The 13,228-nt window shown below is 41.8% G+C and overlaps 1 protein-coding gene and 1 pseudogene across 1 annotated transcript; both read right to left on the minus strand.

Annotated features, from left to right (window-relative positions):
• Nucleotides 1–4,161: 4,161 nt before the first annotated feature.
• Nucleotides 4,162–4,831, minus strand: LOC128571034 (polyunsaturated fatty acid lipoxygenase ALOX12-like; annotated as a pseudogene).
• A 19-nt stretch (nucleotides 4,832–4,850) lies between these two features.
• Nucleotides 4,851–7,222, minus strand: LOC128571035 (polyunsaturated fatty acid lipoxygenase ALOX12-like). Its single transcript, XM_053570717.1, has 3 exons — nucleotides 7,100–7,222; nucleotides 6,407–6,608; nucleotides 4,851–4,861 (listed from the first exon to the last, which is right to left on the minus strand). The coding sequence occupies exons 1-3, from the start codon at nucleotides 7,220–7,222 to the stop codon at nucleotides 4,851–4,853; spliced, it is 336 nt and encodes a 111-aa protein (XP_053426692.1).
• Nucleotides 7,223–13,228: the final 6,006 nt, after the last annotated feature.

The raw sequence follows: 13,228 nt of genomic DNA on the forward strand, positions 1-13,228 counted from the left end.
GCTGGGAAGAATCAACACTGTTAAAATGTCTATACTACCCAAAGCAATCTACAGATTCAATGCAATCCCCCATTAAAATACCAACATCATACTTTGAAGAACTAGAAAAAAATAGTTCTTCATTTTGTATAGAACCAGAACAAACTCTGTGTAGCTAAGGCAATTCTTAGTAATAAAAGCAAAACTGGAGACATCACTCTACCAGGCCTCAAGTTATGTTACAAGTCCACAGGGAACAAAACAGCATGGTATTAGAACAAAAATAGAGACATAGACATATGGAACCAAATAGAAAACCAAGAGATTAAACCACTCTCTCATAGCCATCCAATCTTTGATAAACCAAACAAAAGCATAAACTGGGGAAAAGAATCACTATTCAATAAATGGTGCTGGGAGAACTGGATAACCACGTGTAAAAGACAAATACTGGGCCTGCACTTTTCACCACTTATAAAAATGGATAAAAATTTTAATTCTAAGACATGAAATGATTAAAATACTAGAGGAAATTGTGATAAAAACTCTTGAGGATGTCAGCCTGGGGAAAGATTTTATGATGAAAACTTCATCAGCAATCACAACAAAGACAAAAAACAAATGGGACTTACTTAAACTGAAAAGCTTCTGCACAGCTAAGGACACAACAATTAAAGCAAACAGACAAACTTCAGAATGGGAAAAGATATTTGTATGTTAGGAATCTGACAAGGGCTTGATAACTAAGATCTATAGAGAACTCAAATTAATCAACAACAAAGAGAGCAAACAATCCCATCTATTACTAGGCTCTTGTCATGAACAGAACCTTTATGGTTTCTGGAAGAAAGACAGATGAATGGGTAACAAACATATGGGAAAAAATGCTCATTGTTTCTAGTCATCAGAGAAATGCAAATCAAAACCACCCTGAAATATCACCTAACCCCAGCAAGAACAGCCCACATTTCAAAGTCCCAAAGTTGCAGATGGTGGCATGGATATGGAGAGAGGGGAAGACTTTTATACTGTTGGTAGGACTACAAACTAATACAGCCTCTTTGGAAAGAAGTATAGAGAATCTTCAAAGAACTGAAATCAGACCTCCCATTTGACCCCACAATCCCATTACTAGGCATCTACCCAGAAGAAAAAAATCATTCTATTATAAAGACATTTGTACTAGATTGTTTATCACAGATCAATTTATAATTGCCAAGATATGGAAACAATCTAAATGCCCATCAACCCAGGAATGGATCAACAAGCTGTGGTATATGTATACCATGGAATACCATTCAGCCTTGAAAACAATGGTGACTTTACATCTTTTGTATTAACCTGGATGGAGTTGAAATACATTTTCCTTAATAAAGTATCACAAGAATGGAAAAGTAAATAGCCAGTGTACTCAATAGTAATCTGAAGCCAGGAGGTGATCTAATACACACCCACAGAAGAGAAAACTCACTTCAAGTTGGGGGATGGGGGAATAAGGGAGGAGGAGAGGGGAGGAAAGAAAGGGATTGGTGTGCTCCCACTTGATGGGCACAATGTTAGGCTGTATGGCATTCCTCTTTGGTGCAGGACACAACTACAAGAGGGACTCTACCTTACAAAAGCAAATATTGTAATCTAGTTGTCTGTTTAAAAAAGAGAGATTAATAAACCTTTGGCCAGATTTGCTAGAATCAGAAAAATCAAGATCTCCAATAAGCTCAATCAGAATCCAAAAATGGGGAAATAACAAGAGATACCACAGAGGTACAAAAGATCTTCACTGAATACTACAAAAAAACTCTATGCTTAGAAATTTGAAAACATGAAGGAAATGGACCAATTCCTGGAATCATACTACCTCTCTAGACTCAAACAGAAAGAAACAGAATTCTTGAATAGAGCAATATCAAGCACTAAGATTGTAACAACTATTAACAAGCTTTCAACAAAAGAAAGTCTTGGACTAGACAATTTCACACCAGAATTTCTACGAAACCTTCAAAGAAGAGCTCACCCCTCTATTGCAGAACCTATTCCAAAACATTGAGAAAAAAGGAACCCTCTCCACTACCTATGAAGCAATTTCACCCTGGTATCAAAACCAGGAAAGGTTTTGACATACCAAAAAAAGAAAACTACAGAACAATTTCATTAATGAAAATTGATGCAAAATTTTAGCAAACAGAATTTAGCTACACATTAAAAAAATAATAATTCATCATGACAAAGTGGGCTTCATTCCTGGGATGCAAAATTGATTCAACATATGCAAATCCATAAATGTAATTCACTACATAAACAGAAATAAAACCAAAGACAGTATGATCCAGTAAGATATGTAGAAAAAATGTTTGACAAAATACATACATATGTAATGCATTGTAAATATTATGTAAATACAGGGATACCTTGAAGAAATTGAGGGTTCAGTTCCTGAGTATCACAATGTAACAAATATTACAATAAACCAAGTCATAAAAATCTTTTGGTTTCCCAATACATATAAAAGTTATGTTTTGGGCCGCGCCTGTGGCTCAGTTGGTAAGGCGCCGGCCCCATATACCGAGGGTGGCGGGTTCAAACCCAGCCCCGGCTGAACTGCAACCAAAAAAATAGCTGGGCGTTGTGGCGGGCGCCTGTAGTCCCAGCTACTCGGGAGGCTGAGGCAAGAGAATTGCTTAAGCCCAGGAGTTGGGAGGTTGCTGTGAGCTGTGTGATGCCATGGCACTCTACCAAGGGCCATAAAGTGAGACTCTGTCTCTACCAAAAAAAAAAAAAAAAAGTTATGTTTTTTAAGCATGCTGATGCTATAAGCTGAAATATACAAAATTGAGAGCTGGCCAGAGTGGCGGCTCATGCCTTTAATCTAGCAGTTTGGGAAGCTGAGGATGGATCACTTGAGCTCAGGAGTTCTAGACCTGCCTGCCTAAGAACAAGATCCCATCTCTACTAAAAATAGAAAAAGTAGCCAGGCATTATGGCAGGCACCTATAGTACCAGCCACTAAGGAGGCTGAGGCAGGAGAATCACTTGAGCCCAAGAGTTTGAGATTGCTGTGAGCTATGATGCTACAGCACTCTACCCAGGGCACAGAGTGAGACTCTGTGTCAAAAAGAAAACAAACAAAAACAAAAAATGTATATAAACAAAAAAAAAATGGAATTCACAATACACAAATGACCCACCTAGAAATATCTCAATAATGTAAACTAGGCAGGCTTAAGATTAAAATATTATTATTATTTTTTTTTTTTTTGAGACAGAGCCTCAAGCTGTTGCCCTGGGTAGAGTGTTGCAGCATCACAGCTCACAGCAACTTCCAACTCCTGGGTTTAAGTGATTCTCTTGCCTCAGCCTCCCAAGTAGCTGGGACTACAGGCACCTGCCACAGTGCCCGGCTATTTTTTGGTTGTAGTTGTCATTGTTGTTTGGCAGGCCCAGGCTGGGTTCTAACCTGCCAGCTCTGGTGTATGAGGCTGGTGCCTTAGCCACTTGAGCTACAGGTGCTGAGCCAGATTAAAGTATTTTATAAAGGTGGGATGCCATTACAACCAAAATCATAACAGATTTTATTCCCAGAACTAGACTAATTCTAATATTTATACTCATATGTCCAAGAAAAGTGAAGACACTTCTAAAGACTAAATTGGATGAATATGTCTTATCAAACATATCACATGTTATACCTAACAGGGTGTGCTAGGTATAAAGCTATAGTGATTATGTCAGTGTGATGCAAGGAAAGATAAATTCATGAACAGAGCAGAATAGACAGTTACAAATAGTCACATTTGCATATGGCAACTTTATTTATTTCAGCATTATAGATTAGTGGGGAAGGATGGGTTTTCAATAAGCAATGCTGGTATAACTGATTATCCAGATTTTTAAAAAAATGGAATTGGACCTCTACATCATACCATATAAAAAAAATCAGCTCCCAAAATTATATAGTAAAGAAGGCAAATTTCCAGAGTCAGACAAAAGTTACAGGAGTAGTTTATTCATGTAGTTGCAATTTTCAGATCCTTTTCATATGGGACCTGGAGGAAAAGTCAGTGCCTCAGGTTAATGAGAGCCTTAGGTAGGAAATTCAGGGATAAACAGACCCATAGCCATTGAAACTTAAGAAAACAAGCAACTGAGGGGGCAAATAGTAATGGTATTGGTGGCCGATAGTTGTTACACTGCATTGAAGGTCTTTGAAGGATGATCAGATTTGGGCTCAGATAGCGAGCAGCTGGGCTTCAGATATTCATAGGGAAGATATAGCTGCTCATTTCGGGCCACAGTTTCCTTTTCTAGGTTGTCTAGATCTGTTTGAAATTGTCTTAGCACAGCCTTGGGCTCAGAGTCTGAGAAATATTCTTCTTTGTGATGCCCTATGGGTACCTGAGACACACCAAAAGGGTGAATTAGCTCCTAAAGCCAATACACAGGGACCTAGAACATAGCCCCTCTCTCTGATGCCTCCTCTTTCCTTTCAGAGGTCCCCTCTCACCATGTCCAGATGTTGCTGGCTTAGGAGTCAAGTGATGGTCATTTCGAGACAGGCCTTCCAGACATCAGGTAGAGACCCCATCACTGTGGCCATTGTTACATCTTCCTTGGTGGTGGGTGGGGGCATCTGCATTGAGCCTGAGCCATTGGGGATCCAGGCATACCAGTCAAACTGGGGTAAAAGGAATCTGAACTCACTTTGAGTTCTGACTTTGGAACACTAGCTCCCAACTGTCTTCTTCGATTATTCCCCCCACTCAGACACCTGCCCTCATGGCCCCAGGCTTGCCATTGCCCAAACCTGGCCCTGGTTGATGGCCGTGTGTTGGGCAGTACATGTGAAAATGCACATGGTGAGGAAACGACAGAGCTCAGCCCGAGACTGGAAAGAGATGGGAAAACCTACAAGGAAAAACCAAATTTTAGGAATTAGGCTCTCAGGATATAAGGAAATAAATATTGATGTCTTGGGATGTCTGTGCCTTAGAATTAATGAATAGTCATTTATTTATCAAAAAAAAAAAGATCTATGTACCAGGCCCTCTTTAGGCATGGGGGACACGTTACTACACAAAATAGACAAAATCCCTGCCCTCTTATAATTCAGATTCCAGTAGAGAAGAAAGATGATACATTGAATGAGTAAAATTGTACGTACCCTGTTTCCCTGAAAATAAGACATCCTCCGAAAATAAGACCTACTTACAGGAAAGATAAGACGTCCCCTGAAAATAAGACCTAGCGCATCTTTGGGAGCACACCTTAAAATAAGACACTGTCTTATTTTCGGGGAAACAGGGTACTATGTTAGTGATAAGGGTAGAACAAAGCAGGGAAGGTGGATATGAATAGTCAAGGAAGGGTGGCTGTTAAGAGAAAGCACTGGGAAGAAGCCCTCACTGGCTGTGGTTCTGATGTGGCTGGGCCCCACAATGTGGCAGGTTAGGGACACGTGTGACGTCTTTTTCATTAAATCATCACCTTCTGCCACCTTTTCTTGATTTCACCAATCTCAGCCCTCATATTTTTTCCTGAGGCAGAAATTTCATGATTGTCACCCTTTCCTAACCCTTAATTTAAATTTCCCAGCCTGTCTCTATTCTTCCTTATGGATTCATTTTTTTAATCACCTACACATCTGTCCTACATTATCACTTCTTGCTTTTGTTAATCTCACCTGTGCTGGTCTTCCATCCGCTCCTTCACCAGTCCTCCAGTGAGCATTTCATGTTAGGTACACTTAGATCCCCTGACCTTCCTTGCCTCCACCCTCATATGTTCCCTGAGATCAGAAATTCCACCCTCAAACTGCCATCTCACCTGTCCTAGGGAACGGGTAGTTCCCTGTTGCTACCTTTACCTGGCTCCATCTCACCTGACGTTATTATCGTATTTATATTTGCTAAACTGACCTGTCCCTATTCTCACCTGTTTTTATATTCACTTGACCCTCAAAGGCACATATTTTATGTCCATTCTTATCTTCTCTGGCCTTCAATGTCTCTCTGCCAAACAAATTCCCAAATATTAAGACTCATTTGTTTCCCTCACCTGTACCCTGCTCACAGGTCACCTACCAGTCTCCCAGTCCACGTGATCCCCTACCCGGTTCCAGGTCCCTTGAAGATCTCCTACTTTCACTTTGGCTTTTGTTTTCCATTTCCATGCTCCAGATACCCTGTCCTCACCCTCTTGAAAGAAAAGATCTTAAATCACTCATTTCTTTGTTTCCAGTCTCATTCACAACTTTTTGAATTCTAAGCATCATTTCCAGACTTCACTTTCTTTCCATTTCCCTTCATGCATTCTGCTTTCTACAGAGGTACCTTCCCTGTGCTTGCCCTCTGTCCCCTCCGACTTTCCTTCCATGTCCCTCTCACCCCCACCAGTTCCCAGGTTGCGCTCCCTCCCCCGACTGCCCACTCACCGGTGCCCTCGGGCAGGCTCAGGACGCCCTCGCCCTGCACCCAGCGGTAGCACGGGAAGGCCGCCTCCGCGCCGGCTCCGGGGCCCTGCACCGTGATGCGGTCGCAGAACCACGCGTCGTCCGCTAGCCAGTGGCGTTTGCGCAACTTCACGAACTGCAGAGGACCCAAGTCCTCGGTGACGTTGAGATCAAACTCCTCCTCCTGTGGGGGATTATCCAGATTTAGTAGTGGGTACCTGGGGGAGGCAGGTGTGCTGGGGAACCGGGACGGAGACCAGGTGGTTGGAGATGGAAGACCGGGTCCTTAATGGAGCCTCAGTTTCCAGGCCTCCAAAGACAGCGCTACCTTGTTCCCTACCCCAACGCTCTAAAAACAGATGAGTCCCTTGGGTCTCAGACGCTGCATGTGGGGTGGGGGAAGAGGAAGCACTATAGAGCTTGGCCGCAGTGACTTGAGTTGATGACAGCATCGTGATCTACGTGGCTCCTATTAACTGACCTCTTGGAGGAGTTGCACGTTTGACCATTTGTTTAGTTCTGGGGTTATTTGGAGGAGTTGGAGGTTACTAGGACTAGCGTCAGGGGAGGGAGAAGGGGGTTGAGCTCAGGATGCTTTCCCCACCACAACGCCCCCTCCTCTCAGTGGCAAATCCTGTCCCTCGCCCTCCTCTCAAGTCCCTGCTCCAACTCCACCTCGCCCCGCGCCGGGCGCAGCTGCAGCTCCAGCTCCGCCTCCCCGAGCGCCCCGACCAGCCACAGCTGCACGCGGTTGTGCGACCCGGAGAAGAGCCAGGTCCCGGTGGCCACGCGGCCCATGGCAGCTTCTGCTCCTCTGGACAACAGAGGGTCTGTTAATGATTCTAGGGAATGCCTCGAGGCTGCTCTGGTCGCGTTGCCGCAGGGCCAGTCAAGGGCTTAATAAAGCAGGACTCTGCGTGCCCGCCCGTTGCAGGATCCAGGGAACTCCCAGGTCCCCATCCAGACACACCCGAACCTAAGACCTTCCCGGTGTGACGGTGGACAGAGCTGCTCCTCTCTGCGTGGTGCTGAGAAGTTGTGCTTTGAGGAAGGCAAGAGGCCAAGTGTGGTCGCGGGAAAGCATGAGAGGGGACAGGGAGAGTCCACCAGGGTTTTTTTTCCAGGTCTCTCAACTTCCCTCCTCTGTGTTGTTACCAAGAGGCGCGACCGAACATTTCAGAAAGGGTCTTGGGTGCAGATACCTTTTCTTTCCACGGTGCCTCCTTCCTCTGTCAGCTTTACCTACCTTCTGTGCATCCACTAGTCTACCTGCTGAAGGGACACTGGGATTGTCCTGGTGGGCCTGAGACGGCCCCTTTTTGAGGGACACTCAAACAGTTCTGGGAAAAGTTAAGTGTGTTCACTCTGATATAACTTTCTATCTTTATCCACTTGGAAAATAGCAAATAAGTTCCTTTTCTCCCTTTTTCTTTTTCTATGTATTTGGCAAGAGAGAACCAGCGTCAACAGTCTGGATGTCCTTATGTGCTCTACTCTGTGTACACAATTGTTTCTATACAGTATTGACGTGGTCATTTCTTCTAGAAAAATGGGGTCACACTACATTTTTTTCTTTTTGTCTTGGAACTTGTTTTCCAGAATTTACAATACATGAGGGGAAAATCTTCCGATCAATAGACAGAGACCTAACTTCTTATGTTGTTCGTTCAAATGGTGTTAATTTGGAGTTTTTGTTGAGCTCCTTGTGAATTCTGGGCATCAGTCCACTGTCCTGGGTAGAGTTGGTAACTGCATTCTCTGTTATTTCTTTTGCTGTGCAAAACCTTTGTACTTTAAGTCCCATTTGTCTGTTTTTGTTTTTGTTGCCTGTGCTTTTGAGGTCTTACTGATTCTATGCTTACAGCAATTTCCAAAAGAGTTTTTGCTAGAGTTTTTCTAATATTTTTATAGTTTCAGGACGTAGATTCAAATCTTTAATACACTGAGGCACACTGGTATGTCATGAGAGGATCTTAAGTATGCCATAATTTTTTTTACAGATCATTAATTAAATTATTTTCAAAAGAATTTCAAAGCACAGTAAATATATTCTTTTTTTGTTCTTTTTTTATCAGTATGATTTAAGTGCCTCAGAAGTTTAACTATAGGTTCAAGTATGCCATGAGATAAAAAAAAAAAAGTAAAAAATACTGCTGGAATCCATCTTGATTTTTATATTTCTATGGTAAGAGTGCTCTCATTTCTTACTTTTTGCCAATTGGGAGGGTGCAATTTCAAAAACTATGAAGGTTCTAAGATTTTACTTTACTTAAAAGCAAGCAAGTTAGCCTGTTAGTATTTGAAGGAGGCTTTCAAGAGACACAAGACTTCTATTTCAGAGACAACGGACATTTCCAAAAGAGCGGGAGCCGGAATTTCATGTTCCCAGCAGTTCAACTGTCCTCTTAAGTCCTACGAGTCCAGGTGAATCTAAAAGGATGACTACTTGTACAGTGGGTTGCATTATAGGAGAGAACCACCATGCTTTGGGGACTCACCACGTTTATAGTAACCAAGTTGAGATCAGTTCTTTCTTTCTGGGAAACATTACCTCACTTCTCATGGCTGTTGCTTTCAAAGACAACTGTGAGAAATAGCTCTAGTAAAGAATAGTCAGGGACTTGCATTCCTGGCATACACAGAAGGCAGGTTTATGGGCACTCAGAGCTCATGGCAGATTTTCTCTCCCAACATGAAGGTTTATATTAGTTGCTGAACACTTCTAAAAGCTACCTATAGAATATAAAGTAAAACCAAAATTCTTCACCAGGGTCTAGTATGCCACCACTAAACCTGCTGGGCACAGTAGTAAACAAATACAAGCAAGAGGAGGCTATGTGACTGTGGTATTGTAAGACTTTCTGTACATATTAATAAGGTGAGGTCCTGAGTCGTGACTGAACATGCCCTACTATTCTATGAATCTAATACTACAACAGCAAAACTATTATTCCAGGCTTCTCTTCACTGGTAGTTCTTCCCTATGCTGACTTATTGAGCACTGCACATCCAGCAAGCCTCCAAAAGAAAAGGAATGTGATACCATAGCTATTGTATTCTTTTAGACCTCTATGCATAATTTTTTATATATTTTGTATGCCCTATACTTGCCCAAGTAAGCAAGAGACCAGTTGTTAAAGCCATCCTAAGCCACTTCCAATTCATCATTCTTGCCAATTTCTAGTCCAAACACCTTATGTGCGGTGTCACTTCTTAGAAATATTTGATATATGAAGGACAGAGTTAGAGTACCAAGTTTGCAATCCCTAAGAAAATAAATCTTGGAAATGGTCATCTGCAGAGGCTAAAGTCACAAAGGAGATACTGCTAAAGATTATGTTTCTCCTGATGGAAATATTTACAACCACCTAGGAAGTCAGTTTTGCCATGAAATATCGCTGACAATGCCCACCAAGTGTGTTAATAACAGATCTGTTAACTGTTACTAACAATGTATAGAAAATACAGAGGATAAAAGAACATGATAATAACACCTATAGGAAATCACCAGCAAACTCAGGGTGGGAAATAAGCAACTTGTCACCAACAAACAAATTGCAAGCAATGAAAAGGGAACACTTATAAACCAAAATGCACATGAGAACTAATTGCAGGATATGGACCATTTAGGTAGAAACTGGGGTGGGAAGTTGGCAAGAGACAGTTGCTTTTGAATATAAATTCTTCTTATTTGAATTTTTGAACACAGTATGTGATGTAGGTACAAAGAATGAAGGACTGAATGTCAAGCAGGATGAACATGTGGAGATCATTTTGATGTTGTGCACAACATGCTCAGTAGAAAAGAGGGGCCAGAATGCAACAAGAAATGAGAGGTGGAGGGAAAACATTGCTTGGCAGTGGAGTAGCTTTGAAGGTATCTGGATGGCCATAAACTAGTAGAGAGTGAAACATTGCACATGTGGAAGACAGAAGACATAAAAGTAGAGGAACGATGAGAAAGTGGGGGGAAGGTGAAATTCAGATGGCAGGTGGAAGAATTGGCCTTGTATGAACAGCTATGACTCCTTTGTAACCGGAAGAAGAATTGGCCTCGAATGAACAGCTAGACTCGTTTGTAACAGATGGAAGAATTGGCCTTCGATAAACAGCTAGAGTCCTCTTTTGTAACAGGAGAATGGATGCAGATAAGAATAAGAGAGAAAATGGCCTGTTGGGAAATACTGAGGAGCTCCCCATGTGACAGTGTCCATGTTCACCCCTCCCCTCTTACTAGCCCTGATAATTGTTTCTACTCTGCTTACTAGGAACCCCAGGTCTCATTGTCCCAGTGCTGACCCAGAGGGCAGGGCCTTGCTGTCTCAGATTCCTCTTTCCATCTTAGACAATCAAAGGCTAACAGCCAAGCGAGATGTACAACCCAGCTGGGGTGCAGAGGGGACAAAGGCACCATAGCCTAGTTTCTGAAGTTTGTCTATATTTTCAAGCCCTACTACTTTAATTCAATCACTGCTCTTTCTAATATATTGCCCTCAATGTCTCAGGCTTCTTGATTACTTCCCCACTGGTACCATTCTCTGCTGTTTCCTGATGACCCAAATGTAAAAGTTTTCCCTTCCAGGACACTGTTGCTCATGCAGTCATACAACAGAACTTTCCTGAAGGTTGGGATCATGAAATGAAGGTGAGGGCTTTTATTGTCACAGAAAGCAGCAAGAGCTGTCACACTTACTGTGAGACATTCACATTCCTAAATGTTTTATGGTTTTCCTGACAACAGGAGTTGCTCCGCTGTCTTTATTCACAGTACCTTCACTCTTAGGTACATGCAAACATGAATACACATACACACACACAGGGGCCATGTTACTCAGGCCTCTCACTGCATTTGTTTACTTCCCACTCCCACCATGCTCCTCCATTCCCCAGTGCTATTAAAGTTGAATTGGACACTAAAGTTCTTCCCATTTTATCTTACAGAGAAATTCAGTTCCTTTGACCACATGCTGTGGAGCAGCACAAAGTAATGGCAGAGGCTTTGAAGGTCCATTAGCAGGATCAATTTGTTGCTATAACCTTCTTTTCCAGCAACTGTTGTTAGCAGAAGGAAGCAGAGACACATTGTTCCAATGGTGTGATTCAACCCTTCCACCACCATCTAAGAAAAAGTGGCTGCATTCAGTTTTCTGGTGGTAGTAAAACATCAAATGCATTTCATTTCTTCCTTCCAAGAACTCAGTCAGGGAGGTTCCATTCTCCATATGACCCTGTGCGTGTTGGCTTCTGCCCTTACTTCTCTACTGAAACTTCTCTTAAAGCTTCTTGATGATTTGATAATTCTTAAATCCCAAGGGATTTTCTCAGTGATCATAGTTGTCAAACTGTGCTTCTTTGGGTTTTTGTATCTTTTACCTGGGCTTCAGGGAGTGGTCCCTGTTCAAGTTCACTGAATCCGGGCTGTTCTCTTTCTTCTTTGGAGCACTAAGATTTAGAGAGCAGAGGAAGTATTTTCCTCTAAACCTGTACCTTCTTCTTTAAGCCTTCCCAGTGCTTAGCCTGCTTTATTTTCTATGCTGTGATTAACCAATTTCTAGGAGAATAATATGAGAATATCCAGGGTCTATTTCTTTTCCTCCCAAGTTACTATCATGAAATAAATTGGTCTGATGTTGGTGTATTCTCTAAGGTCTGAGCTTCCACTCTATTATGCATATTGTTCAATTACATAATTTTTCCTTCTTTTTAAAAATTGATTAGTTAGGTTGGGCACCCATAGCACAGTGGTTACAGCGTCAGCCACATACAACAAGGCTGGTGGGTTCAAACCCAGCCTGGACCAGCTAAACAACAATGACAACTGCAACAACAACAAAAAATAGCTGGGCATTGTGGCAGGCACCTGTACTCCCAGCTACTTGGGGAGGCTGAGGCAAGAGAATCACTTAAAGCCCAAGAGTTGGAGATTGCTGTGAGCTATGACACCACAGCACTCTACCAGCTGAGACTCTGTCTCAAAAATATATATATATCTTGACTAGTTGTTAAAATTTGAATAGGTTTAGGGGGTAGAAGAGTTTTTTTTGTTACATGAATGAATTATATGAGAATAAAGTTAGGGCTTTTAAAGTCCTATTCAGCAGAATAATGTACAAAGTACTCGACAGGTAATTTTTTATTCCTCACCATATCCTTCCCTCTTTGTTAGTTTCCAGTATCTGTTAAACTAGTTTTTTTTTTTTTTTTAAGTCTCACTTTGTCACGCTTGGTAGAGTCCTGTGGCATCACAGCTTACAGCAACCTCCAGCTCTTGGGCTTAGGTGATTCTCTTGCCTCAGCCTCCCAAGTAGCTGGGAGATTAAACTAGTTTTTGACCATATATACCCATTAATTAGCTCCCACTCATAAGTGAGAACATGTGGTATTTGTTCATTTCCTAGGATATTTCACTGTATAAGATAATGATCTCCTGTTCCATCCAAGTTGCTGTAAAAGATATTATTTCATTCTTTGTTATGAACGAGTAGTACTCCATGACAGGTGTTATGACATTGTCTTTATCTACTCATTATTTGATGCACACTTGGGTTGATTCCATATCTCTGCAATTGTGAATTGCGGTGCAATACACATTCATGTGCAGGTGTATTTTTTATATGTATAATGACTTATTTTTCATTAGGTATATACCCAGTAGTGGAATTGGTGGATGAAAGGGAGATACACCATCAATAGATCAAAAAACAATAGATGTTGGCATAGATGCACTTATTAATAATAACATTTCTGACATGGGAAGGTACTATGGTATTGAGATTTTATTTGCATTCCCATGATAATTAATGA

Source organism: Nycticebus coucang, chromosome 18 (genome assembly GCF_027406575.1).
Source record: "Nycticebus coucang isolate mNycCou1 chromosome 18, mNycCou1.pri, whole genome shotgun sequence".
Lineage (NCBI taxonomy): Eukaryota > Metazoa > Chordata > Mammalia > Primates > Lorisidae > Nycticebus > Nycticebus coucang.